At 51.5% G+C, this 16,134-nt stretch overlaps 3 protein-coding genes across 3 annotated transcripts; all 3 read left to right on the top strand.

The window, feature by feature from the left end:
• The first annotated feature begins 7,968 nt into the window (after positions 1-7,968).
• LOC141469475 (C-X-C motif chemokine 2-like) lies at positions 7,969-9,401 on the top strand. The gene is made up of 3 exons (XM_074154998.1): positions 7,969-8,062; positions 8,452-8,581; positions 9,314-9,401. The coding sequence occupies exons 1-3, from the start codon at positions 7,969-7,971 to the stop codon at positions 9,399-9,401; spliced, it is 312 nt and encodes a 103-aa protein (XP_074011099.1).
• A 1,953-nt stretch (positions 9,402-11,354) lies between these two features.
• LOC141469590 (alveolar macrophage chemotactic factor-like) lies at positions 11,355-12,158 on the top strand. The gene is made up of 4 exons (XM_074155140.1): positions 11,355-11,418; positions 11,653-11,782; positions 11,947-12,030; positions 12,134-12,158. The coding sequence occupies exons 1-4, from the start codon at positions 11,355-11,357 to the stop codon at positions 12,156-12,158; spliced, it is 303 nt and encodes a 100-aa protein (XP_074011241.1).
• Positions 12,159-12,736: 578 nt separating this feature from the next.
• Positions 12,737-14,490, top strand: LOC141469473 (C-X-C motif chemokine 2-like). The gene is made up of 4 exons (XM_074154996.1): positions 12,737-12,800; positions 13,311-13,446; positions 14,177-14,260; positions 14,367-14,490. The coding sequence occupies exons 1-4, from the start codon at positions 12,737-12,739 to the stop codon at positions 14,488-14,490; spliced, it is 408 nt and encodes a 135-aa protein (XP_074011097.1).
• Positions 14,491-16,134: the final 1,644 nt, after the last annotated feature.

Genomic DNA, 16,134 nt, shown 5'->3' with positions numbered 1-16,134 from the left:
TCCCTCTCCTTTGACCATGTCATTTAAACAGTACCAGCTCTTTAGAGCAGATCTTGGCGTAAGCAACTGTGCATCACAAGTACTAGTGTTCTGGTGGCTTATCTGCATTTTTTCACTTCAGAGCAGGACTGTGGCTCATCTCATGGTCCATTTAGCTGGTCATCCTGCCTTGCTGACTTCCCATCCTCTAGGTAGCTCATCCCAGCTGTGAATGCACCAGGCTGTGGTCTCTGTGTGCCACTCCTGCTTGGAGAAGTGGGTCCTGTGGGCAATGGGGATTTGCGAACCCTTCAACTAATTTCTGTCACCTTTGGGTTACTTAATCAGACTGGACCTCATCGGGCAACACCCTGCTTTGAGGTGGGGAGGTAGACCTTGTGTATAGCTGGTGAACTTTGCAAGTAGGGTGGGTAAATTTAACGTTAGCCAATCAGACGGGAAATGCCAAGCTACTGCAAGCACAAGATCTGTAAATACTGCTTTGAACAGGGGGAAAAGAGCAGAGACAGATGTCATATATGCTGCAGTAATCAAACCCCGATAGGCTGGAAAGAGATGACATTTGTTGGGAAATGAGTCATCAACATATGTGTGAAGCGGAGATGTGCCATTAGACATCGGGCAGGTTGGTGGTTGTGGTTGAGGAAGCTTGTGTCAAGCTAGAAAGCAAGATGAGCTACTATCTTCTCACTTAACTAGTAGAAAATGGGTCAAGACCATGTTTAGCTCTACCAGAAATAATAGTTACGGGTTATTCTGCAAGCCAAATAATGTGGAGACAGCTTAATTAATGACTCAACTGAAATGGAAAGGACTAACATTTGGAAAAATAAAAAAATTAAAAAATACAGCTTTAACCAAGCCTGCCAGCTTCTAGCTGCATTTATCAAGATGTCAAACTCTGAGGAGAAGGGGAAGAGACCTTGCCTGCTCAGGAGGCTGGTGGTAGGACTGTTGCTAAGTGTTTGCCTAAATAAGTTACCCAAATAGGATGTAATTTGCTCAAGCAAGTAAAAGGTGCCTTCAGGAGGCTACTCCCTCAGGTACGGAGGAGAAATGTGCTTGTATGCCAGTAACTTTGTTGTATTTCTGGCCTCTGTGGTGTTTTTGGCACCTCTTTCCTCCTCATCATGCGCAGAAAGGTCCAACTGTGAAACTTGCGTGACTCCTTCCATATGTTGGCAGTTCCCTGGGTCTAATTCCTTTTTCCAGCTAAAACCTTGAGCTGCCACAGTGACATGCTTAATATCCAGCCTCCCACCAGCACTGTGGGCTCAGCTGGATCATCAGCACTGCAGGACAAGCAGGCGATGTTATCCTGCCACTCTGATTCAGTTTCTTCTCTTTAGAACCCGTTGCCTAAGTCTCCTGAAGTGTTGGAGCATCCTCACCGGCTTTGTGCATCCTCTTCTATTGCAGAGAAAGGCACCGGGGGGTGAGGAGGCCACCTTCAAATTTGGTGGAAACTTCTCATCTTGTGAAGCGCAGGCTAGATCCAGCTGGTGGAGTTTCTAGGAGCATGTTTTGGTCTGGCTGTTGTAATTAGACCTGGACCGCTTCCTTGCTAGCCCAAGAATGAAGCCCTAGAAGCAAGAGACCTTCCTCCCAGCCAACAGAGCTGTGGAGGATGTCAGGTTGAGGTTCCACCAACTACGCAACGAGAGCAGCAAGGCCATTCCGACAGCCACGTCTCGCTTATAACGCGCTGGCTTGCTATTTATTGGCTCCCTACCTGTCGCAGCCCAACTTCGTGTCAACTCATCATCGACTTGCTCCCAGGCCAGGGGGCTGGAGCCGTCACTGTTGCCCGAAGGCCCTATGCAAATCGCTAACGGCGCTCGCTCGGTGGCACCTGCAGCGTCTAGACCGGTTCCTGCGCCCGCATGCAAATGTGCAGAGAGGGAGCTGGGGCCGGGGGCCGAGCCACCGACACCGCTCTCTGGTAAAACCCTTGGCTTTCGTTCCCGATTCTCCTCTTTCATGCCAGGCGGCGCGGTGCTTTCCGCTCTTCTGGCGTGCCTTTGAGGAATAACGCTGCTTCTCTGCTTCACGTTAGGCTCACTTCAGATTAACTCATGTGTGAAATAAATCGAGAGCTTCAGGGGAAGAAGCGTGGGGCTGCCGGGGTATTTCTCCAGCGTGCTTTTCTAGCAGCAAGTGCAAATTAACACAGCGGGCTGGGGATTTTCTCCTGTGCTTGCTTGGTGCCATTTGCATCTCTGGGGTGGATGGGATGTCCCAGAAACTGTCCCTGCTCTGGGGCTGTGTGGCATGCTCTGACACGCTGCTGGACGTGTAACTGTTGCTTTCCCTTTGGCAGCAAGCACCCGCTCGCTGCTCCGCAGAGGTCCTGTGGCTCAGTTTGACCAAGGAGGCAGGAATATCAAATTCACATTTCTTAAAAGTTTCCCTTACTTTCTCTCACACTGATTGAGCGTTTGTTCTTGCTCTGAGCCTTTCTCCTTCCTTCTTATCTTTCAAAGCTCCCTCTTACTGTATTCCCTTTCATTAGCCCTCGAGCAGACCAAATAGTTGAGCCTTACTTTTAAAGATGCCCATAGTAGGTTTTTCACCCGCTTGCATATGTGCAGAGCAGAGGTGTTGTCACCCTGCTCTGGTATCGCCAAAAAAAAATGAGATCTTGTCACCAGCAAGTCTGTGCTCCTTCGCTTGAAGGCAATAAGTGACAGTGAGTTCAATAGGTGGTTTGTACAACCTAATTTTGGACTGATTTCGTTAGGCTTTGGCTAATTCTGGTGCTCTCATGCTTCTATACCTGGCGTCTGCCGCAGTAAGCTCCGTCTGTTTTGCATCAGAATACAACTAAAACTCTGCTGAGTTGCGTCTGAGCTGGTAACCAACAGCACAGGGCCATGGAGACCCACACGTCCTGGTCAGTTGTCCCCTTCGCCTGGGCTGTACTCTTGCGTCGGTGCTATTTTTTGCAGATCTGGGCTAGTAAATTTTTGGAAGAAAGAACCGCCAGTTGCACAAAGGGAACAATTCTTCTTAAAATGCAACCAGGAGAACATCAGAGGAAAAAGGGCTAAAGAAGTTCTTTTCATATGTGGATAAACTCGTATGGATAACGCAGACTCGTTGGGAACGTGTTTTTGAGATATAGGAGGCACAAGGGGATGGAGAGCAACCCAGCTGGCTGGAAGGAGCCCTGGGCTGGAAACTGGGCACTGCGTGATACACTTTTGTACGATAAGAGAGAATCCAATGCTTTGCTCAGGTCCTGGGTGCCTCTGCGCGGGTTTTCATGCAGTGCTGAAACAGGTGTGGGTGCAACTCTCCCTCAGGTTTCGGCAGGAGGCTTCTTTATCTCTGAAGCAGATGACGGACCACAAACCGCAGTGGTGACAATTTACTGCAGTTGGGGTTTTTTTGAGGGGTAATTTTTTTTTTTTTTTTTTAAGAAAATCAGTTTTTACCTCTCCTGCAAGGAGTGCTGGGTGAGCTGTGGAGAAAGGAGGGGTGTGCTGAAAGTTCACTTTCTCTCGAAACAAACCTAGTGGTTTCAGTGTGGCTGAGAGGTTTGCTTGCAGACATCTCCAACTCAGCCTCTTGTGAAGCCTTAAGTTCGTGGAGCACGCAGGTTCTCAGGAGAGATGGCATCTTCACAGCATTTACATCATGGTTGAGTTTCTGCCTGTGCTGGTCAAACATGGAAAAGGTGGTGGTTTTTTCCTCCTGCTCCACTTATCTCAGGTCATTTTCTACTCATCTTTGAAGCTGCCATGTTGTTACAGACCAAGTTCCCTCTCCATCCCTGGCTCGTGTTTGGAGACTCTGTGACAGGTTTTCCATCCTCATCTTTCAGAGGGGGCTCAGGCATGTAAAACCTCCAGTTTCATTCTGCCAAAAAGCATGAGCTCTCTTCTTCTTTCCTCACCTACCTCCCCTCTAGTTTCCCATCACCTGTTTTTCAGTGTCTTCAAGGAAATCTTCGATGTTGCTGAACTAGCCTGAGGCTTTCTATGAGGTGATGCCACTAAATTACATGGGTTTTCAGCAGTTTACTGGCTGCAGAAGCACAGCAAAGCCACGCAGCAGAACAATTGTGTCCTGCCACAGTCATAGTATTTGCACCACATTTTTGTACGTCTCTGATTTAGGTACATGGGAAGGAAGTCTGGAGGATCCAATGGGGGTAAAAATTTTTTTAAAATCCAATAGAAGTAACAGAAATAAAAAATTACTCAAATCAAAATCTTGTCTGTGAAGGTACAGCTGCTGCAGAAAATACAGAAGCTGTTAGGGTGTTTCTAACATGGTTAGTTGATGCTGGCCTGGATAAGTCCACAGATCATTATGTGAGGGCCACTCTTCTGAATTACTGGCATCCAGGAAGTGGTTAACTTAAATATAGTCGCAGGCTAGATCTTCACTCTCCTTCTCCCTTTCCAGAATTACCACTCAGTGTGCACAAATATTAGCCACCCGCAATCAACTGCAAGCTTTTCCTTCCTGAGAAAACACCACAATGTGTATCAATATACACATTAGTCATACGTCAAAACCACCGTGACGACTACCAGGATGATTCGGAAACCCTGGGATTACAGTATCTCTGTCAAGTTCTCCTTTCTCGCCGCGTCCACATTTATTTCACCTTTCCTAACCAAAGCAGAAACTTGTAGCAGCTTGAGGACCAGCCAGGCAAATGCACCTCTTCTGGGGTGATGTGGTGGGGATTCACAAAACCACCCCAGCGTCCTGGGGGGAAACCCGAGCACGTCGCTTCAGAGATGGAGCCAGAGCTGGGCTTCACTATGAAAGTCTGTGTCTGGGTATGAATCAAGAGGGCACATCTGAAAGGGAACTGCTGGTTGTGCTCTGTTCTTCTTAGTAGTCGTGTGGGCAATAACTGCCACGCCACCCCACTGCCTGGAATTGCAGAGCTCAGTCCACACCTTGGGACTTGTCTTTCAAGAAGCATCCATGGGCCAGGCCAGAGACACTTCTGGGCAGCACTGCCTGCCCAAAGGATGCCATGATTCTAAGGATGCTATGATTCTATGATGGCTGTTGCTTCCCCACAGCCCCGGGGTGAGTGTGTTATTTTGTCTCAACAGTGTTGACTTCTCCCACTCAGAGGAGAGATGCTGCCAAGGCCACCTCTGCAGAGGGGACAACTTCCTTGGTGCTCATGGTGAAGAGGAGGCCCTCCAGTCCTCCCCCTGAGAGATGTGTGGGTTTCATCCTGGGTGCGAAGTGAGATAATGAGCACCATGACTGTCATGGAAGAAGTGTTGTGTAAACTAACATGTTGGCACAAAACAGCACAACCTCAGTGAAAGCACCTGGGATCTTGCATAAGTCCGGGGCAAACATCTGCCCCAGGTTAAACTGAGGTCACTGTGGCCAAACTAGTCGCCCAGAACCCCTCTAAAGCCACCCCCTAAATTCATCCAGCTGAAAACATCCTTCTGTAGCTCTCACCTCTCTCCAAGGTAGACAGGAGATGGAGACACCTGCCTTTTAGGCACAAATCTGGGGCGTGATCTCGCTAATGAGTTATCTTGGTCAGTCCATTGTGTGTCTCCCAGGGGAAGCTTCTTCCCATACCAGTTTCCTTAATCGCTGCCAGCACTGCTGTTGGTTTCCCTCGGTCACGGAAGAGCCACGCTTGGAGTGCCAGCCGCATGCCCCAACTCCGTCCTCTCCACTGTGCAGCTCTGGGGAAAGTTGCTTTCACTTCTCTTGGTTTTCCCCAGCTATAAAAGCAGGATCATTTTGAAGTCATGAACTTCAGAAAGATTTTGAAAAACTTCTTTGGTGCCTCCATAGCACTTTGAGTAGGTGACCAGTCATCTCTCTTGATAAATCGCTGCTTTTCCTAATGTTTCACAGACTTCTCTTTGAAGAGACCCCTGCTATGACCCGGCAACCACTTAAACCAGTCCTAGGTTGGGCTCCTTCTAATAGCTCTCTGCAAGGAAATCGAAAACTCTGCAATTGAACAAAACCCAGCTTTAAAGCCATCTCCTTTTCCACTGCTATAGCAGCAAGACTCTCATTCCCTCCACAGGACTTTGGGAATAGCTCAAGGAAATTGTCCCCGGCCTCTCTGTGACCCTGATGTACAGGGAGTTAAACTCCTCACTTGTCCATTTTTGACCTTGATCTCTCAAACCAGGTCTTCACAAGACTTTTGGACCTACCTCAGAAGAATAACAAGCTTTCAAGAGAAAGATGGGTAGTTTACAGTTCGAATGGAAGACTTTTTTTTTTTTTTAATTTACCTTTATATTACTATATAAAATGCTGATGTGTTCTGAAAGTTCCAAATTGCAACATTATCACACAACCACATCATTTTAATTCTGCCCTCTTCCTTCCTCCTCGCTATTGTGGCCGCGTGTCCCATTTGCCTTCTGCTTCCCGGATGGTGACTTTGCCTTATTCAGGGCAGCCCCCGTCCCCCCAAAACTCGAGAGTGAAGAGTGCTGCTGTGGCCACCGCTTTGCAGCACTGGCCATTGGATATCCTGTGTGAGAGCTGAAGGTGTTGGCATTACAAGACTGACCCCTTGCATGCCAAAATGGATTGCTTTGGTCCTTCAGTGGCTTGTTTTGAGAGAAAACCAAAAGATACTGTGAAATGTGCAGAGGAGCAAATGGCAGCCAATGGTTCCCCAAAATGGGCAAGTCTATTCCCCTGTGTGTAAGGCCCAGAGGACTCCGCGTTGCCAGAATAAAGCCTTGTGGACACGTGGCTCTACGGTGTTGTAAGGGTGTGCATGCTCTGACCTCCCTTTCCATATGCTCCTACAGTTTCTCACTGCCACGTACGTGTCTAGTTTGGCGTCGAGAGCCTGCCTACTACCATTTGATTATCTCTGCCATGAGTGATGGAGGGAGGGCCTCCCAGCTGATAACAAAATAAAAGCTGCTTTTCCTGGAACTCTAGGCAGGCAGGATGCCTCTAGCAGACCTGACTATTTCAGGTCCTAAGTGTTTTAATGGGCTACAGAACGGGGCCAAACAGGATGATCCCTGGTGCTGCCCCGTGGCTCCGTGTGCATCCAAATGGGGATTTGATCCCTACATTACGGAAGGGCACTCTGGACATAACACGGATGTTGGCAAGGGAAACAGCAGGGCCGCAGCCCCTCTCCCTCCAGCCCCAACACCACAAGGGTGGTCTCACCCATCCCATCCCATCCCATCCCATCCCATCCCATCCCATCCCATCCCATCCCATCCCCGTTGCTGTTCCTGCTGCTGCTCTCTGGCATCCATCTCTGTTTCACACCCAGGCCGCTGGTACCAAGAAAGCTGCTGCTGATAAATGCGCGTGTTGGCACTTAGTAACACATGGGTGGAGATGTAGGAATAGTTTGCTTTTTGCTGGTGCTACTGTCCCAGTCATCTCTCATGTTTCCTGGGTGTTTGACTCATACAGCAAAGTGCTAGATTTGAAGGGTCTGAGTGGAAAGGTATAGCAGAAATCTTTGTTACTTTTCCACGGTACAGTGATAGGTATTTTTGCTGATGTAAGAGGTAGCAAAAATAGCATGGGGGAATTATAGCCCTAAGAAAGAAATATGTAAATATCTGAGTGCGTTAAAAAAAACCCTTCTTACCCCAGGTTTGGGCTCCAATTTTATTCTGGGCTCTTTTTGTGGTTGAGGGGTAAATGCTAAAGAGAACGAAGGGTGATGTTTATACAGACTCAGCTAATCAGAAACGGGGTTTGGAGAAGATTACATGGGGATTCCAAATATGGACTTTGTCCCAATGGCTGCTTTTAATCAATAATATTGTAAATGCAGCTTCTGACCCAGTTGCGGTGAGCATCTGAGAAATTACGTCGCCTCTTTTCACGGTCTGCTGGCCAGATATGACTGCTGAAGTTTGAATCTTGCCACTTGTGACGGAGCATGACCCTCCTGAATAAATAGAGGTGTTTCTTCACCCGGTTCCTCAGTCCGCCTCTGGGGCTGAGCCTGTTGCCAGGATGCGAGTGCTGGATGGGGTGAGGACAGGACCCCCCGTGCTGCCGTGGCTGCTCCTGCTGCTGCTGCTGGTGATGTCCCACTTGGCCCACACAGGTGAGCTTCTGGTGTCTTTGCAGAGATTCCCATGGCTGCCAGCTCCCTGCCAGCCGTGGTCCTTGCGAGGGGTGGGCATCGCCTGCATCCTGCACCAAAAGGGACTGGAGCAGACAGGGACACCTGGCTGCTTAGCCCAGGGTTTTTGCTTGTAGCCAAGGAAAGAGCGTGACCGTCCTCCTTTGCTAGGACCTCGTTCAGCTCTCAGGAGCTGTGTGAGAACAGGGCACAGAGGCAGAGGTACAGATAAGTTTGTTACTGTGGTCCCTAAAGTGTTGTCAGTGAAAGCACAGGAAGGGACAATTTTTTGGCTCTCTTGGATTTGGAGTTGCTGCATCTTGAAATAAGCTTGTTTGTCTCTGTAAGTTGCTGCCTTCTCTCTTTGTCAGCCATCCTGGAGGTGAACGGAAACCTGAACTGTAGATGCGTAAAGACAACTTCAGACTATATCAGTCCAAAGAGATACGAAAGCATTGAGATCAGACCTGTGGGAAGCACCTGCAGACGTACAGAGATCATGTAAGTGCTGTGGGTGGCTTGGGGGGCAGAAAACTGCTTTCTCCTCCAGCTCTCACAGAGCAGCAGGGCCAGCGCCACACCTTTTCTTCTGCAAATGTTCTGCTTCTCTGCTCCCTTTCTGAAAACTAAAGCTTTTCAAAAAGGTCAGCAAGCTCATTTGCACTTGGGGGCTGAGAAACATCAGAGCTGAGCTGACCTGCCAGAGCTCCTCAGGACCTAAATGACTCTTTCCAGCAAGGAAAGCATGGTTTCCTCATGCTGGTTTCTTAGTGGGGACTGTGCTGGTGGGGGGGGGTGTTTGCAGTTTGGAGGAAGCACATCCTCAGACACTAAGGCAGGATGAGCCGTAACCAGTTTTTCCGCTACCAATATGCAACATTCCTGAGAGAAAACAACATCTCGGGTCAAGCCCTTACCTTGTTACTCCTGCCCTGACTAAAGTGGCATGTTAAGCAGAAGTGTAATATTTAACTGCTCGGTGTTGATGCATTTGTAAAGAAAATTGTCTTTGAAGAGTCACTTCTGGCCTTCAAGCGCAGCCTCCGCTCCGCACGGGAATGTGTTGCGTCTTGCTTTTTTCTGACCGTCCTGTGGCTTCCCTCTATCCAAGTGGCTCTCTGCGATCTGCTGGCGCTGTAAACGAAAGCTGAGGCTGTGCAGCTCAGCTCTGGCTGCTCGAATCTCCACCTTTGGAGGAGAGGGTAATGCTCATAAACTCTCCTTGTGTTTCAGAATTAAATTAAAAGCCTCAGGGAAGGTGTGCGTGAATCCTGACACCCCTTGGGTAAAGAAACTGCTGAAGCGTATTGCTAGCACGTAAGTTGCTTCGATGAAAAATCCTTTGGCTCAGGTGGTCCTGGACAGCATCCCATCCCACCTGCAGCTCTTGGGGGCTGCTGGGGGCTACGGGACCCACTCCCAAAGTGATGTGGAGTGAGACCTCGCTGTACAAAGCAGTGTTCGGTCATTCAGCGTGCCGATGCTGCCATCCGTGGGTCATGCTCTCCCCAGCTTGTGCACGGTGCCGTGCCTCTGAAAATATTTTGGCAAAAAAGTAGTATATTTGGGGGGGGGTGGGAAATGTCAGGAGAAAGGTTTGGTCTTTGTGAGTGCATTAGCGTGTCGATGCTTGGCTGGGAAAGCTGCCCTCATTCGTGGTGCCTGGGTTTGTGGCACAGCAGCGGGGTGGCAGGGAGATGTCCCCACGAGTTATATCCACCCCGGGGAAATGGCAGTAACTTCCTTTAGTTGGGGCAGGAGCTTCCTCCCCCAGGACCCGCTTTTCTCTGCGTTCACACATTTCTCCTCGTTCTGCTTTTCGCAGGAAGAAAAAATAAGTTTCCTGCTGAGGAAGTTGACGCGCAGAGCCCCGGGCCGGTCTGGCAGATGATGCACAGACGTGCAAACCTGGCCGCTCCTCACTTCGCCCTCGCTTTCCCCCTTTCCTGAAAGCCCCTTGTCCGGCCCCAGCACGGCTGCTGCTGTCCCAAGCCCCACGGCAGGGTTGGGGGGGAGTTGGGGGGTGTTTTCCCCCTGTATTTTGTCTCTGGATCAGTGTGAATATGACCCCTTCATTTATTTACTTGCCCATAGACTGTGAAGCCTTTCTCTGCCAGGGGCTGCTCCTGGCTCTGTCGGAACGATTTCGTGACTCTCTCTGTGCAAAGCACTCGTGTGAGCCTGGGTTTTTATAACACAGCGTGGCGTGTCCTGTCCTGAGAGCTCAAGTCCAATAAAATACAGGTTTTGGGGTGTTTTGTTCTTCTGTTGTATTTTCTGTGGATCTCCTGGTTTCGAAGAAGCTTGGCAGAGCTTTGATAAACCCCCCTGTTGTTGCCTTCCTGGTGTGAAATTTACTGTCATTTGCATCCCGTGCTCTTGTCTTGGTGCTCTTTCACAGATATGCCCCAGGCATTAAAATGTGCTTCTGAATATACAGCAGGTGAGGTGTTTCTACTATAGGTAGGGGAATGAGGGCAGCACCCAGGCACGTCTCGGGCACCATGGAAACCCCTTTTATGCAGAGGAACGAGTTGAGGGCAGAGAAGGGTTTGTCCAAGGCAGTGCTGGTAGCTGGGATGGGTGCCCGACTGCCAGCGAGGGTCCGGCAGCCCCGGCGCAGCTGGCAGGAAGCAAAGCTCCTTCCCAACACAACCTCGGTGCTGATTTGCAGGCGTGATGTTGCCGGCAGGGTGATACAGCCAATGTGCCCTACATCCAAACACCAGCGTTGGTGACGGGGCTGGGGTATGCAGGCGGCTGTACGGCTTTGGAGAGCAGCAAAGGCCAATAAGAAGTACAGAGAAGGGGTGCAAGGTCACTTGCCAGAGTTTTAGGATAATCGGCCGTGGGGGGCAAGAGCAGAAGCGAATGCCACCGAACTCAGGCTGGGATGCGCCTTGAAGAGGGGAAATCTGGTTGTAGGAAACATGAGTAATATCAGATCACGCAGAAGAGAAAAGCACCCCAAAAATCCTCTAGGCTTGTGCAGCCATGTGGGCTAAGAACAAGCGCTGGGGGAACGGACTGATAACTTTACAAGACCCGGTTTTGTAGGAAGGGGAAAACGGAGCTGGTTTCAGGAAGCCCAGGCCCCCGCCAAGCCCCGAGCTGGTTTTATCAGCATCGTTGCAAGCTCAGCGAGCACCGTCAGCAGGGAACGGAGATGGGCAAAAACCACCCCAACCCCGGGGCCTCCCGCCTGCGCTGCCTCACTTCTCCTATTTTCCGGCTCAAATAGGGGGATGCTGCTGGGGCTGGGGATGGGGCCGGCATGGCTGCACGGGTGGTCCTGGTGCTGGGGGTGCTGCTGGTGACTCACCGTCCTGGGGATGCAGGTGAGGCTCCCTGTGCCCCCAGGCATGGGGCTGGAGAATGCTGGGGGGGGATGGAGGGTTTTGGAGGTGGCATCCTGCTGCCATCTCCAGGGCTAAAATGCCCCCAAGACTCTTCTGTAAGTGGGTGCGGTGATCCTGGTGGGATGTGGGGGGAGATACATTGCCCAGAAAGGGTTTTGGCTATGGCGGTGGGTTTTGGGGTGATGTGTGAGCCGCAGCCGTGTGCCCCTCCAGCTCTCCTGGAAGCCAATGGCAACCTGAGCTGCCGCTGTGCCAAGACCACCAGGTCCTTCATCTCCCCATCGAAATACAGCAGCATTGAGGTCCGGCCGGTGGGGAGCAGCTGCCGGCGCCTCGAGGTGGTGTAAGTGGCCCCCGGGGGGGGGTACAAGCCCTCTGTCCCCACCCTCGTCCTCCCTGAATTATTTCAGTTTCACATTCTTTTTCTTTATGAGAAGCTCTGGGGGGCTCAGATGCTCCAGCCCCCCCCAGTGGAGGAGGGTTGCTGAAACCCTGTGTGTTTTCTAGGATTAAGCTAAAAAGCCTGGAGAGGGTCTGTGTGGATCCCAACACCCCTTGGGTGAAGAAACTCCTGCAGGACCTCCCTAACCTGTAAGCCCCCCTCCACCCCCAGTGAAAGGGGCTCCTGGCAGGACCACGGACATCCCGTGAGGACCAGTCTTCACACATTTCTCCCCACTTCTGCTTTTGGCAGGAGGAAGAAAGAGGCTCCCCGGTGAGGAAGCTGCCACTGGCGGGACACCCAGATGTGCCGGGCCCTGAACTGGACACCCCCCCCCATCCCACTGTCCCCTTGCCCTGGTGCAGAGGGGAGTGTGCTGCTGCATGATGCCCTGAGCCCCTTTTTTCTTTGCATTTTATGCGTTTAATCCCTTGAAAATGCCAGTCCCTGCTTCCCCTCTCTGGGTGTCCCTTTCAGGCACAACCTAATAGGTCCAATAAAGGCAGCAGCCCTTGGTCACCATCACTTGTGTCCCTTCCTGTGGCATGCCGGGGATTTGGGGGTCCTCAGGGGATCAAGTCCTGGGGGGTGGAGAGCAGAGCGGGGGTTGTCGGTGTTTTTCCACCAAGAAACATGGGGTAAGCAAGAGGTTTTAGGAGGTGGCCACCGTGGTTTCTGCCTTTTTAGTCAGGGAGGCGGTGTGGGCCACGTGCGTCGGGGGGAAGCGACGGCAGGGAAGTCGAAACACAGGGCAGCTCCTTTCCTCCCCCCTCCACGGCGTTTCCCAGCCTGCAAAATCCCCGTGGGGGCTGGCTATAAAGCAGCCCCCACGGTGGCTCGGTGTGGGTGGTGAGGATGCAGCTGCTGCCGGCGGCGCTGGCCCTGGCCATGCTCCTGAGCAACTTGGTGCCGGGGGGTGGTGAGTGACCTCGGGGTGTCCGCCCGTCTCCCCATCCAAACCCCTAGATGCCCCAGACGAGGCTGAGCCATGGGATCTCCTGAGCTTTCATATTCGTCTCTGGCCCATCTTTGAGCTTGAGTTTATCTTTTAAACCCGGGATGCCTGGGACTGGCGGGGAGATTTGCCTGATGGGTTTAAGCTGCTTCACTTCAGGACCCCTGTGAAACTTGAACACTTGGTGGGCAGGCGATGGGTTTAATTCCAAAAATGTTGGTTTTCAAATGCTGAAGCTAAACCCCCTCTGTGTGCATGAAAAGAAAGCTTTGGGACCATGCCAGGAGGGATTAGCTTTGCGTCAGTCTCACTGCTACGAACCCTGCTAACACAAGTCCTTCCCTGCAAATGGCCCCATGGGTGCTGGGGAGGGGACGGGACGGTGGCATGGGAATGGCAGTGGGAGGGGGGGTGTCCCCATCTGCATCCGCTGCAGGTGGCCGAGACTTGGGTGTGGGCTGCTCTCGGGCACAGGTCTGTCGCTGGAGAGCCTGCTGACCAATATGAGGTGCAAGTGCATCAAATCGACGGCCCAGGTCATCAACCTGGGGCTGATCCTCGCCATCGACGTTACACCGCCGGGTATTCACTGCAGGAGGAAGGAGATCATGTAAGTGGAAAGTCTGCAAACCGATTCCTGGAAATCGTTTGCTCATGAGCACCTCTCCTATGAGGACAGGCTCAGGAGAAGAGGAGGGTCTGGATAGACCTTATAGCAGCCTTACAGTACCTAAAGGGGGCCTACAGGAGAGGTGGGGAGGGACTCTTTATCAGGGAGTGGAGTGATAGGATGAGGGGTAACAGTTTTAAACTGAAAGAAGGGAGATTTAGATTAGATATTAGGAAGAAATTCTTTACTGTGAGGGTGGTGAGACACTGGAACAGGTTGCCTAGGGAAATTGTGGAGGCCCCGTTCCTGGAGGTGTTCAAGGCCAGGCTGGATGGGGCTTTGGGCAACCTGGTCTAGTGGGAGGTGTCCCTGCCCATGGCAGGGGGGTTGGAACTGGATGATCTTTAAGGTCCCTTCCAACTCTAACCATTTTGTGATTCTATGTACCACTGCAAAAATAGGCTTGTACCCCCTCCAAAGCTCCCAAATCTTGCGGTGACTCTTGCATGGGACACTGCTGCCTGTTTTAATGGGGGTTACCCTCGGCGTGGCTCATGGAGCCAAGGTCAAGCTCCCAAAAATCCCATCTATCTCCCGGCAAGGGTTGCAGGTGTGTGCTTATAACCGTGTTGGGGGGGTAAGAGGGGTTTTCTCCGTAGACAGTGGCATGGTTAGAAAAATGTTGGGGAAGAGGCGTGCGTGGGTCTGAAGGGATCTCACCCCCTTGCAGCCTCACCCTAAAGAAAAATAAGAAGGTGTGTGTGGCCCCCGAGGCGCCCTGGATCCAGCTCCTCATCCACAAGCTGATGCAGAGGTACGCGATGCCCAGCGACTGAAACACAAGAGGTGTATCAAAGGCAGGGCCATTCCCTCCTCCCAACTGCTTTATTTTCATTTCTTTCCTCCCCCCAAATCCACAGGAATGCCATCAAAAAAGAAGCGGTGGTGCGGGTGCAGCGGGAAGTGGAGCGGTCGGCTGGGAGAGTGGGGCCGTGGTGCCAGCCCCCCCACCAACCCCCCAAACCATCTCTCCTTTTGTCCTGATACAATAATAAATAACCAGCCGTGGTTATTTATTCCTCTGCGGGAACAGCAGTGATTGTACCTCCTCCACGCTGCGATACGCTGGGTTTCACGGCACACCACTGGTGCTTGCTCTGCTCCTGGGGTTTTTCGCAGGGGGCAGGAGCCTTCCCCTGCTTCCCCCCAAATATATGCTTTCCCCTCGGGCACCCGGCGTCACCCTCCACCACCTGCATGTGACAGCAGCCTGTCCCAGACGCCATCAATAAAAGGATGAATGTGCTTCCCTCCCTGGGCCGCAGCAGTTCTTTCTGCACAGATTTGTGTGAAAATTGGAATCTGAGGGGACAGGAGGGTTAGACTGGATCATGGCACTGTAAAGCCCTCGGCTGCTTTCCCACAGGGTGACTCCTAACATACCACCTTTCCTCTGCCTTGAGTTTCGGCGCCTTTTTCTGACAGCTCCTGAGAGAATCGGGTCATGCTATGGGACACAGGACGGGGTCTGACCTCTGCAGACCCATGGTGCTGGCTCCCAGTTGTGCAAGCACAGGAGAAATGGGAGATATTGGGAAATTTCCCAGTGATAGGCTGAGGCTCTCTCCGTGGACCCCCATTTTCTTGGGGTGGATGCACAGGTCCCACAGGGATATCTCTTGGCCACAGGGACCGAGGTGACACAGGTGTGCCTTGCAACCCTGCGCAAAATCATCACAGATTAAAGGTCTGGCTTGGACATGCTGGAAGTAGGCGTCGGGGGACCTCCTCAAAAGGGTAGGAATCAAATCTGCGTCACCCACTCCACCACCCTGGATGTCAAAAGCGTGTCCTACGGCAGCGGCGAGCTGTGAAACACCCAGCTGGTCCCCGTGTCCCCCTCCTTCCCACCCCTGCGCTTCTCAGGAACCACAGCAGGGGACAAGAGCAGTTGCAAAAGGGTTGTTTATTGCCTACAGAAGGAAATAAAAGTACATAGGTGGGAAGAAACAAGCAGATATTTCACCCTACCCATCAGGTGTGAGCAGTACCCCACCTCCACAGTGTGGGAGAGTGGTGGTGGTGTGTGTTTAAATTTAAAAAAAATGAAACAGGGGAGAAAAAAGTACCAGTTCAGAGTTTTGAAGACCTCTCTTTCCCAAGGTTAAAGCAAGGCAGGGCTGCTTAGCTCAGCCTTTGTCGCTATTTTGTCCGGGCCAGGTTTGTGCAGGGGGGCAGGGTCCCTGCCATCACCACTCGGTGGGAATTCGCTTTCTTGGTGAGTTTTTTATTGCAAAGTATAATTGCGGGGGAAATTGCACCAGGGCATGGGACTTTCTCCAAAACATGAATTCTTTCAGAGGGAGGGAAAAAGAGGATCCTTTTGTAAAAGCAAAGGGGAGAGCTGGAGAGAAGGTTTCTCGCTATTTATTCTCGTGGAAAACATAGAGGTTTTTCAGGTTTTTTGCTTGGGTCTTGGTTGAAGTTGTTGCTCTTACAAGTGTGGTGCCCAGGGCTGGTGTCAAACTTTGAGCTGGTGGGGACTGTGACTACCCAGGGCCACCCCCCTGGCTGTTTTTCTCCATAAAGCGAGATGTAAACCCCCCTAAAATTTTAGCGTAAGCGTGCCTGAGAGTGACACCGGCACTGCAGCTTCCCCCCTCTCCATGTGCACTGCCATCTTTTGAG

This window comes from Numenius arquata, chromosome 10 (genome assembly GCF_964106895.1).
Source record: "Numenius arquata chromosome 10, bNumArq3.hap1.1, whole genome shotgun sequence".
Lineage (NCBI taxonomy): Eukaryota > Metazoa > Chordata > Aves > Charadriiformes > Scolopacidae > Numenius > Numenius arquata.
This window is presented reverse-complemented; position numbering and strand designations above follow the sequence as displayed.